This window comes from Rhea americana, unplaced genomic scaffold (assembly GCF_003343005.1).
Source record: "Rhea americana isolate MKP2758 unplaced genomic scaffold, rheAme1 scaffold_2, whole genome shotgun sequence".
In the NCBI taxonomy this organism is placed as follows: Eukaryota; Metazoa; Chordata; class Aves; order Rheiformes; family Rheidae; genus Rhea; species Rhea americana.
In genome coordinates, this window is record NW_028186149.1 from 14,377,592 (window position 1) to 14,389,749 (window position 12,158).

The following is a 12,158-nucleotide window of genomic DNA, read 5'->3' on the forward strand; positions in this document are numbered from 1 at the left end:
AAGAAGAAGAAGAAAAGAAAACACAAACCCCAAATCACCAGTTTGACTTGATTTACTCTAAATATAACATTCAGGAAGTTCTCCTATAGTACTACAGATGCATAGCATTTATAACACATAGAACATTTCTCACCATTTCTTAATTGTTTACTGACAATAAATTACAAACTCTTTGTTATTTGTATTGCCAAATCAAGCACTCAGAAGTTAAAAAGGTCAGATTTATGACCCCTGAGAAAATCTAGTTTTTGTCTGCTCTCTTCACATCTCCTCTAAATATGTGCCTAGGCGCCTGTGGAAGAATATAGCTCTTACTTGTATACAAGCAAAGATCGCATCATAATCCGTACACCCAAAAGATCATACTGAGGCCATGTAGGAAACCATAAATGTGGCATTATTTAAGTTTCAGTGCTCAAATCTGCAAGCTTAATAACATTGTAAGGTAGCCTCTTTAAAACAGATGGACAAAACCAAGTTTATATAATGTGCGCCATAGCTGCCTCTCCCTTGGGATCATCATCAGAATATGAACCTGTGAACTCAGCACTGTAACCCAGAGAGAGACTAGCTGCTACATGAGCTACAAGACTAACTACGGCAGAGAGCAGCAACACAGCTACTTTCCCTGCACAGGAACAAGGAGAAAATGTTTTCCTAGACTATGGTCAGAAATGACTGAGGAAAATCAAAGCCTGGGAGATCTCCTTGTGAGTTTAGGAGGCTACGTATCTCCCGCTTCACGTGCTGCTCCAGGTCTGTGACAGTAGCCAGAGAAATGTACAGCCTTCCTTACTCAGGATTTGGTAAAGCTGCTGTTCAAGAGCGTTTGCTCCAGTGACAGGTTGATTGCTGGAAGCACATACTGCGCCCAGGGGGTTACACGGYGGGGACAAGCCGTTTCCTCCCGCAGGAGCTGCTCTGGTGCACTCGTGCCCCGTGCGCAGCTGCCGGAGCACTGAGCATTCCCGAGACCTCCTCTGGAATGCRAGTCACAGGGAGGAAGCATGGATTTAACGCTTTGTATCTCAGGCCAAAGTCAACATACTTTCACAGRATAAAGAAAAGGTACTTCTGCAGGCTGCTAAGTATTCAAAGGTCTGCTGTAACAAGGGAGGTCTGAGGATTTCTCACAGCAGAGGTTGCAAGTGTTGTTCGTAATGGAAACTGCCGAGTTCACTGCTGGCTCATGCAGCAGTCACAGCTGGGAGCGTATGTAAGGCCCCACAATACATAGCTTTCACCTTACATCCTACTGGTTTAGGAATGGGCAGGAAAGAAGGGACGGAACAGGACAGAAGAAATGCAAACTAAAACACTCATTACCAGGACGCCAATGAGATGTTTAAAGAGAAGGTCAGAATCTGGCTCTTGAATTCAGCACTACATTCAGCATTTTACTTTTGTGAGCAATTCTGATTCCATTTCCCACAGTACAAGAAATAACTGTATAGATAATCAGTAAGCTGCAGATTTCTACTTACATGTAACAGATCAGAATCTAGCCTCATTTATCTACAAAGAGAATGTGTTTAACTTTCATTGGAAGCAGCTTTGTATCTCATTAGAATAAACCGCATCAAAACAATGTCTTCTGTTACCATACTGCAAAAGCTTTCATAAAACTAGCCTGGACATTTGCCCCTCCTAACTTGCTCCCTGTCCACCAGCTGTTTGCATGCAGCAGGTCTCCCTTCCTTTTGTGCTAAAGAATAGGCAGTGACTAACAAGCTCCCTTTCACTAAAACAAAACAAGCAAATAAACAACAACAAAACGCAGAAAACAGAACTGCTAACCTCTGCCCCCAACAGTGTTAGAGAAAGCTGTTGCCATCTGAACACAGGAACTGCAGTTACTTGCATTCCCTCAGCAGGGCCCCTCAGCAGCCCTGCCAAGAGAACAGCTCTGCGAAACGCACGGCCGGCCCGTATTCCCTGCTGTTAGCTCTTATTACAGTTTCACTGTCACCCATTTTACAAACCACATGATTACACATAGCTTTGCGTCAGCCACAGTATATCAATGCAATCTGCGTATTTTTTAACCATAAATTCATTTGTAAGCTAAATACATTTTTTTTCTTTAAGGAAAAGTGACAAGCACAGCAACAGACTGTGCAAGCCAAATGGCACTGTCTACTCTTCTCAGCCTTTCTTGGAAGGTGTCTTAGGAGGTATCTTCCCTTCAGTTTGGGGTGACTGTCCCTTTCTCTCGGTGGCAACCCTCTGATGTAATTCAGTTTCCTCTCGTGTGCCTTATTTCTAGAATATTATCAGCATTTCTGATACACCACAGTCAGTTGTGGAACAAAGATAAATTTTCACTGTACGCAACAAAATAATATAAATCACAGTGAAATTATGAACACAGTCTAGCAATTATATCTGGACTGGCTGATTTTTACTGCCTCTTATTGCCTTATTACCTAGCTAATCTGTAAAAAAAAACGTTTTTAAAAAGAATATTCATGAAAAGTACTTTAAAGAAACATGGAGCAAATTGTAGCTGAAGAGGCACCCCCAACTGCTTGCTTTGTGTAAACAGCTTCATGCATCTAACGTTACTAAACCAGAACTACTCAAAATGGACATGTCTTGTCTATTGACAGTAAACAAGCTTTTCCCCATCTGAATGCGACAACATGCACTTTATTATTCACACTTAGGAAAGCTGCCAGTTGTACTCCCTGTCCAGGAAGTCTGAATGTTTGCTTTTCTATCTCCATTTGCCAAATATAATTGGTTGCTATGTCAGTTTATTTTAAATCAGATCCCATAAAAAGGAGAAGTGGGGGAGGAGAGATGCTTTTAACTTCTCAAATTTTGGAACATTTTATCCTGTTAACTTGGTACACTGTTTGAAGAAGAAATGCTCTCTTTTAAAGAGAAGGAGGCGACTGAATCCATGCAACACAGTGTCGGCTTATATGGTTGGACTAAGTTTACTCGCTAACTAATCAGACTGTGCACATCCTTTCCTAAACATAGTCAATCATTCCCATTAAGACAGACATTGCATTCATAGGTATTTACGCAGTTAAATTCTGAAGAGATCCCTCATCTAGGTACACTGCAAAAGTTTTGCTGCTTCTCAAGAGACTCAGGTAAATCAGGGTCATTGTAGCACATCTCCTCGATTTTCCCTTTTTCTTGGATCCTCTCCACATAGAAATAACTCTGCTGTAGAAAGCTTTCAGCCACCTTTCAAGTCCTTTAACCAACTGGAGAAAGGATTTAAAATAGGGAGTCCTTTGGCAGAAAAGTAGGCTAAAAATCCTTTTCATTTCCCATAATCCTAGCTTCCTCCTCTCTCTTTCCCTACCTCCTGTGTTATCTTACAACACCTGTACTCTATTTTGAACTGTTTCAGAGATTCTAGAGTATTTTAGATATTTTAGCAGAAAATCCTGGATTGTTTTCATTACTAAATTCACCAAAAGCCTTACATGGAGGAAAAAAAAAACCCACAACAATCCTTGCTCAGCATTTTGAGATGAAATTCTACTTACTTTATAGTTCTTCTCTGCTATCAGTTGCTTGAGGTTTTAATGTTAACAACGTATTAAGATGAACAAAGGCGCTCATTCATATAAAATGTCCTCCATGGCAGAACGAGTCTGCCAGGAGAGGCATACCGATAAAAGCSTATTGGCAAACCTTCCTAGTACTGGCAAAAATGTTCTTTTGCTTGTAGAGCTACAGCAGCAAAAATACCTTACTTCACATCCTGAGGTGACACTGCCCACCAGCAACAGTTTTGTCTATGCTCACAGGCAGCATTTTAGGCTTTCTGAAAACTCTTAGCATCACCAAAACACAAATTTAGAATATTCACATCTTCCAGCTTTTATTCTAAATCATGAGTTAGAGAGACTCAGTGTTACTTAAAACAAAAGCTGAGATTTTGGGGCACAATTCAACAAAGGGTGAATCAGCTAACTGCAAAAGACAGCTACTCTGTGCATGATGCTGAGATTATCTATATTTTGTTTTTTTCTTCTTACTTTAAAATAGCCTTAATCTGACTCTAAAGTGAATTCACTGTAGCTGGATTATCTTGTCTGCCACAGCAGTTGTCCTCTGAGAGACTGTCCCTGCCAGAGTCTTCACTGTGCTCTGCTGCAGGTTCAGCCTTGTTGATATGAGTTATTATGCATGGAAAAATTATTTGCACAGGAACGTAAGCTCAACTTCAGGAATCCTTTGAAAATCTGACCCAGATAATTTCCCAGAAAATTTTCTTATCTCATTTCTCTGATTCTTTGATCCAATGAGTTACAGCATCCCCTTCCCTTTTTTGCTCTTCCTCTTTACTACTTCTTTTCCTCTGGCCTTTTTCTTCCCTTATTTTGTCTCTCAAACACAAAATCAGAGGAGGTGCCCTTTTCACTATTTGTACATGATAACTATGACTGGTGTAGTTTTTTACTGTAATTTTTACAGTGGAATTGGTCCAAGTCCCATAGTCGCTGAAGGATTTATGCTAGCTTCCAGCGTTCTCTTATTATTGTATTTCTTGTCCTATATGTCATGTTGTAGTACTATAAAAAGTTTAACACTGTTGATATTTGACCTACAACATGTGTCTATAGATGGTTCTGTATATGAATAGAGATTCAATATCCATAAACACAGGACTAAACATTAATTTAAGAACTATTTCAACTTTTTTTTTTGTTAATAAAGGCCACCTATTTGGAAATTGCCTTCTCAGTTTACACATTAAAATAGCACCTATACTTCCGTAATGCTTTGGCAGTATGTGAGGCAGAAGTATACTATTCATGCATATTATCACAACCTCCACAGTTTCCATATTTGCCTTTGAATTCCAAACAAGCTTCATACACAGCTGATGCATTCAGGAGTATTAAGCTGCTTATACAAAGTTGTACAGTCAAATGGAAAAAAAAAAGCATTTTTTTTTCCAAATTAACATAAGCTCCTGGGTCATAATATTTACAGAAGCTCTGACCTGGCAAGAGCAGATTCAGACTTCTGCACAGTTTCCAGGAGGTTATGGGGAGGCTGAAAAAAACCTGCAGTGGGCTAGGGAGAATTGCATGGCCTTGGAGCTGCACAGGTTTGGAGTAAATGACCTCGTGTTCGCCCCTTGGCAGGGTCCTGCGAGGTCAGACGGGGAAGCAGCCGAGCTCGCATGCTGTAGGCGCTCTGAGATGCCCAGCAATCTGCAGGCAGCCAAGGTCAGATGCTGCAAATCAAGGCCCTAGAAGTGCCCAGTCTTGGWCCTTACCATACTGCAGATTCTATGCAACAGAAAGCTGTGTAAACTCCCTTTTCTTCCTAGAGCATTGTATTTCTGCTACCTAGTTTACTATGGAAGAAAATTCTGAGAAGTTACTAAAAAATTATCTATGCATAAAGGTTGCCCTAATTCAGGCACTCCTGGTTACTATTATTATTTTTTTTTAAACCAATGCAAACTCCTGCTTGGACATAGCTGAATGAGATTATACACAACTTCTATCAATTTAGTCTAATTGTTAAAGAATGGAGGAATAAATAATCAAACCGGGGCATAATGTCTAGATAATCAATGCCTAAAAAATATTTTCAAGTGTAGTTACATTGAGAAAATTTCTACACAAATATGGCATCCTCTTAGACACTGGGCCTGTTCCYTGTAGTTACCACATTCTGAATCACATCAACCTAGTTTAGTAATTTAAAAAGAAAAAAAAAAAAAAAAACTGTGAACCTAAATGAATCCATTAACTCAATTTTTAACTAAATTCCAAATACAGAGATGTTACTGATGATAATGCACAGGCCAGAAATACTCAGTTTTACTCTCAGATCCCAGGTGAAATTTCAAGGTTAGCATTTAATATTCTTTTAGCAATTTTTAAATAATGTTCATAAGGCATAGTACGTCCCTTTAGGGAAGGGGCGGATATGAATCTGCTGAAACATACCATCAGGCTCAAGTGAGGAGCTGCTGGAAAACACCCTAGTAAGAACAGAGAGCAAAAAAAGTGGGCAGGATTGCGACTGCTGACCTCCCCCTTTTTCCCCCCCTCCTTTTAAGGATTCGAACCACACTGCCTTCCCTGCAGCATGATCTGCAGTGAGGTTTGTGAGAGCCCTTATACTTACCTGTGTGAGAGTAAATAAACCACAAGGCCCCTGTTAGCAGTGCTCCAATTACAAATGCTGCAAAGGCAATGCCCACGACAGTCAGGGTGTCCAGACCATAGAACACGGCTGCAAAGGTAAACAGGCATGGTAAGGGCTTTTCATTTTTAGTGACAAATAGCATTTTACAAATAGTCACCCTAATGCTTTCATTGCAAAAAWTTTTTAAAAAATTCATAGTTAATTAAGCAGCATTTTAAGGAAGGGATTTACAGTTTTTCATGAAGGAAACAAAAGTGATGCTCTCAGGGAACATTAAGAGCTGTTCCATGTCACAACGCAAAAATGCAGCTCAGCATACCCAAATCCTGAAAAAAATAAGCATTTTCAGTTGTCTGTTAATAACTTTCAATTAAATAACCATTTAGCTTTAAAATGTGCTTTAAAGAGGCTGAGATTTTTGGCAAAATATAATTTTTATTTATATGACGTGACATTTGAGCAAACTTTCCCCTACATCTCCTGCAACTTCAGTTTGAAATCTAGGTGGAGAACGGAACTGCTATTGAGAGAGAAATGATGCCAGCAAAAAAAGTCAGCAAAAACATAAATAGAAACAATTGTTTTTCACATTTGGCAATGCTTTCATTAATTCAAATTAATTCCAGAACACAAAAATAGAAACACACACACACAAAATCATTTTCTAGGGGAGAGGCCCTTTTATAGTACCATTTGAATGGTAACAGCATCTGGTTTCTGGATGTATTGCGCTGAATGTTAACTGTCCAAACAGAGAAACTTCTGGCTTTTGTGTTTTTCCTGGTTAGAAACACTTCAAATCACTCTTTCATCAATCTTTTGGGGAAAATTTTTCTTACAAAATTATTTTCTAGTTTCAGTATTTTTAATGTCTTCCAATATACAAAATGACAGACTGATGAATAACATTTTACTGACTAAGCTGCCCAGGAAATGAGTTGACTGGATCTTCTCACTAGTATTCTTCAGTGGAACTTCAGTTCTCACAACACAACCAACAGCCTAACTATACAAACCTTCCTGTATCCAACAGATATCCCTACGGACAGCACACAACCTAACAGCTCCTGAGATCCTCAGGGCAATTCCTTTTGTGACAAACGTATTCTCTAGCAGTTCCTGTTGACAAGATCCTTCTGGACCCACTTCTGGGTGCCTGCAACCAAATACGCATGGAGGTCCTTTTAGGAGAGGACCTACTGGTGAGCAGAAAGTCACATGGAGGTTGAAATGGCAGAAGCATAATTTCTCATCCTCTTTGCTATTTTAAGTGAATTTAGATCCCAATCCCAAATATATAGGGAGAGGAATAGTGGAAACCATCTTCTTTGCATTTCTCCTCCTAATTTCCCCTTGTCTCTGTTCATTCCTATTTTTAACTACAAATCTTCCTGGCCTTCCTGTTTTTTATTGCCTTTAGTGACAYTTCTTTCCCTCTCTCCCCCCTCAAAATCAACTTATGCTCTTAACCAAGGTAGAGATTTGCTGCCCTACAGTGGGGTTCCCCGTATCTTTCTCTCTGCAGCCACATCAGCTGCAGGAGCACCAGCAGAGCAAAATCCAGTCGCCCAGCACCCCCGTGCAGGGGTCTACATTATGTACAAGACAGTAACTGACCCTAGTTAAAAATAAAATTCACTATGTCAAAAAAGCACAAAAGAAAAATAAACTAATCCAAATCAGTTCAGAGATCTCATCTATAGGATGACACACACAAGCATTGGTGCCACATAGATGATGTGGCCGACTGCATCGCAGAGTGGGAACAAGGCCTGCAGTGGGATACGGGAGGTCCTGAAGATGGCATTRTTTCCAAAACTCTTGTATTGGGAAGCTTTGGCCTTGCCAGACAAGGAAATAACACACACATCCACAAATTAACCCACTTAAGGCTGAGGTTCCCAAAGCCAGTATTTTATCACAGACATGTTTGCCAAATGTTTTTCACATACACAAGCGATCACAGCCTTTCCCTCTGAAAGTCAATGGGAACATCTCTAGCAGCAATACAGTCAGAATTCTACTCAGTCCTAGAATTCAAAGCACACACTATAATTCAGAAAGTGTAAAGAATTTTCTTCATTGATCTAACAATTTCTAGACAAAAGTTTAAGACTTAGAAGACATAGGTTTAAGAATAACTTACGTGGCTGTCTCACATTTGGCTTTGGAAGGGATGGATCTGTTTTAAAACAAAAGCATTTATCAGACAGAGCTCAACGTACAGCCTACATAGTATGTAAGCAGCCTTCAGGATCTGATCTGACAGAAAGACGTTAACTAACTTCTACAGACCAGGAACCTTAGAAAAACCAGTCTGAATTCAATAACTTTCATCATCTTATAAAAATTCCATTTATATATTGCTTACTCTTCAAAGAAACACATATCTACAGTGTAGTTCAACCAGCATATGTTTTGCTCACAGATTTGCAACACCCAGATGTCCCCAGTTTTGACCTGCAGTAACTCTGATTATCTGCGTGTGGAGCTCTTACAGAGATCACAAAGGCTGCTTTGAGGTGATTGCATTCATGTGACTATTCACCAATCATAAATAGGAGATATCAGCTTGCTAAATCGTCAGAAAGTCAAACAATGACCATTACCTCCAAAGACAAGTTGGTATTATGATATGGTAGATTGCTAAAAGTGTTAAGGTTAGAAAGTGTTTTCTGTGACCTGTCTCCCTTTGCTGGAGAGACAGTAATCTAAATTTCCATACTTGACAATAATTTGAACAAAAAATGAAATTGGTAGACTATTTCTACAGAAGAACGGAGATTTCCTAGCATTTAAGTGTCTATGCCTTCAATTGAAGTTGCTATAAAAAGAGGGGGGGGGGACACTGAAATGCTAGAATGCAAATGGAAACTGTGACATGCAGTTAGGTTTAAGGTGCTTCCATTAAGTTCTACTGAAATAATATAAGCAACTAACCTCATAAATAACTAAGAATTAGTGGTGAAGGAAGAGTTACTCTCATTTAGCTACACAATTCTGATTATAGTCAATGAGAGTCATAAGCCTGATGTCTGAATAAAGAAACAGACACCTCTGCAATGATCGGTTTCTTCTGCCTTTCAAAATGTTACACACATGACTTCTTCACTGGCTTCAAGAGCAGATCCAACAGCATTAACTCAAATAATATGGTTTACAACAGAAGCTGGCCTGTTCACATGAAAGAAAATGAAGAGCACCACCTCTGTGATGGAAATTATTCAGTAATGTGACATAATTTCTCCTCCCAATCCGAGGCTCATGTATTGGCTAGCAATGACATTTAGCTTTTAGAAAGGAGTTGTTTGATTCACTGCAGAACAACTGCATAGCAACAAAGCCGCGCCGTTAATATGCCATTTTGTATTGTGTCCGAAAGCTGCAGTATGCTGGGGAGGTTTCCATCAAACATCCTAGTTAGACTAAATCACCCGCAATGCAACAAAATGCTCTTTCGCCCTGTTGTCTTCTAACCAGTCTTTATACACTAAGAGCTTGTGCTTCTCACAAAGACAACATTTTAGGAGAACTCAGAGATGGGAGCTGTACACAATGCCCCACACATTGCAAGGGAAATTGAGCTCAGACTATAACTCTGTTTATTGAAAGATGAACTTCAGCTGCAGGATTTACTCATTCTCAATAGTATAATCACTGAAATAAAGTGAGAGCTTTGCAAAAAGGCAGAGCACAGAATCAGGCCCAAAGCAGTTTTAATTGTACCATTTACAGATCAAATACTTGTCTTTATTTCTTAGGCAAGATCTGATCTGTGTTAAGAAGAATTTTTTAAAAAACACAAGCTGACTTCCAGAGTTAAACAGAAACAGTTGTTGCTTATGTCCCCTAGCAGTACTGCATGTTACTATAAATTGTTTGAAGAAAAAGCATGCACTGTACAACTGAGGTTAAAGGATTTCTGATCCCGATCCTTTGATGGTCCCTGAAAAGTATTCTGAAATTTCAAACAGCCTTTGCACACAACTGGAAGAGTCTGATGTCCAAGTAAAGCCCCTGAAAGCTTCTAATTAAAGCACCATGCTCACAAAAAAGGAAAGGATAATGCACAAATATTCCCTGCTTCAATGAATGCATGAAAACATATGACTGTTGCTGTTGTCAGAGGGATTCACTATGAAAAGTTTTCAAATTAAATGAAGCTGTAGAAGTAAGTTCTCATTTCCCATCAATACACAAGGCATATCCTTAAGCTGCAGAGTACTGTCATAAGGCAGTGGAGCACTGCTGTTTCTCACAAACAGTAGAACTATCCCAGAGGTTCAAACACACACACACACACAYATATATCACACACACACRCACACACACGCACACACMCCCCCCAATTTACAGTATTGGTTTCAGCTGGGTTAATTGGCAGTTTAAAAAAGAAAGTCAAAGGCATGTTTGACTCTTTTAGGGTAAGGAAGGGTGGTTTCTGTTACATTGAAGTTGTCATGTAAATACTGCATAACTAGATGTTAGAGTGAAAAACAGCTTGATTAAAATCAAACTTTCATCTGACCCAGCAAATTAACAGCATATCAAGGCTTGGTTTTTTTTGTTCTAATCTTGGTAATGTGTCCAGCTAGTGCCGCAGAGCAGCAGATAGCCCCAGAAAGGCTCTTCGGTGTCACCGGTGAGCTGGGCCTCCCCCAGGCTGTGTACACAGCTTGCCAAGCACTCTAACCTGTTCTCACCAATTGCAGCCTCATGGCAGGCCCACCAGTGCCAAGATTTACAGACTCCAAAGCCCCCCTCAGAAAGAATACACAGGATCTGAAAGATCTGCAGAACAAAACAACCTGCTGCTGAACTTTTAAGTCCCAAGCTCAGAAGGGCTTCCTCGTTCTTAGTTACCATCTTAATTTTCACACTAGTCAGTGGAAAAGTAGGAACCTAAAGAAAAATCAGACCCCAGATACTTGGACTCTGGTCATAAATGTTGGTGATCTCGTCACAAGAACAAAGAGTCTCAAGTCAGCTGTGTCATTTTTCTAAAGCTTTCAACATATGCTGGTAACACTTCAGAGCCTTTTAAAGTCTAGTTTCTAAGGTTTCCTATTTTTTGACGGTTACAACAACAGCTAGATTAAAAAAAAACAACATTCATTAGAAACATTAGAAGATGAAAGCTTCACTCCCTCTGAAAAAGATGCAGATAAGAGGTATTCAAAAACCCCTACAGAAATAACTGTACCTAAAGTGCAGCAAAATGAAAAGCTGCATAATCTTATTTTCCTCAAAGGTTTGCATAGAAAAAATTAAAGCTCTTGCAAAGGCCAACAAAAATCTCATGCATGGGCAAACAAAAACCTCATGCATGAATAACTGACCACTTTAAAAAAAAAAATAGAAACCTCTTCACACATACAGATTAGGAAGGTCAAAAGAGATCCCTATCTCAGTCTGTTTCTTCTTTTTCTTTCTATGACCTTGTATCTTGCGAAATTGTTTTATTTTTATTTTTCCATCCTTCCCTTCTTTTTCAGGGCAAGAGGCTGTGAATCCCAGGCTTGGCTTGCTCAGGTGCCATCCCAGCAGCAGGAGCCGGGGACGTTGCCAGCAGCAGCTGTTGGCACTGCCAATAAAGGCAGCCACAGGACTTAGCACAGTCCACACACACCTGGGCAGCAGGTAAAGCGCCTCTATCTTCTTGCTCTCACCCTCCTTTCACACAGCCTTAGAGCTTTCAAACTAAGACCCCTGTACCTATGCCCTGCACTGCCATCTTGCATCACATTTCCTTACCTTGTCTCTTTATCCTCATCTGTTCCCCATTTTTCCCTCGGGCCTGGACCCAACTCCTCTCTTCAGCCTTTCTCAACCCTTCAATCTGATATAATCATTATGTCATCTGGCCCCTGGTTTGCCTGCTTACAGATACTTTCTCCATAGCTCAGGTTAGATTTACACATACACAAGAGGTGCCATGGAACATGCAGCAGTACTGTTTGGGGAGCCCTGTGCTAGCCCAAAAGGATTCATGTTACAAAAACAAATCATTTGAAAGGAGC

General features: G+C 39.9%; 1 protein-coding gene across 2 annotated transcripts in view; it reads right to left on the reverse strand.

The window, feature by feature from the left end:
- The window catches only part of TGFBR3 (transforming growth factor beta receptor 3), a 112,375-nt gene that overhangs the window by 4,464 nt on the left and 95,753 nt on the right, over positions 1-12,158 (reverse strand). Inside the window, exons 14-16 of one of the 2 annotated variants that reach the window (XM_085303553.1) lie at positions 8,285-8,320; positions 6,118-6,225; positions 5,937-5,971 (exon numbers count right to left, since the gene is read on the reverse strand). In XM_085303553.1, coding sequence (XP_085159679.1) covers positions 5,937-5,971; positions 6,118-6,225; positions 8,285-8,320 — 179 coding nt within the window. The remainder of the gene's footprint in view (positions 1-5,936; positions 5,972-6,117; positions 6,226-8,284; positions 8,321-12,158) is intronic. The other variant, XM_085303552.1, reaches the window with a different exon arrangement.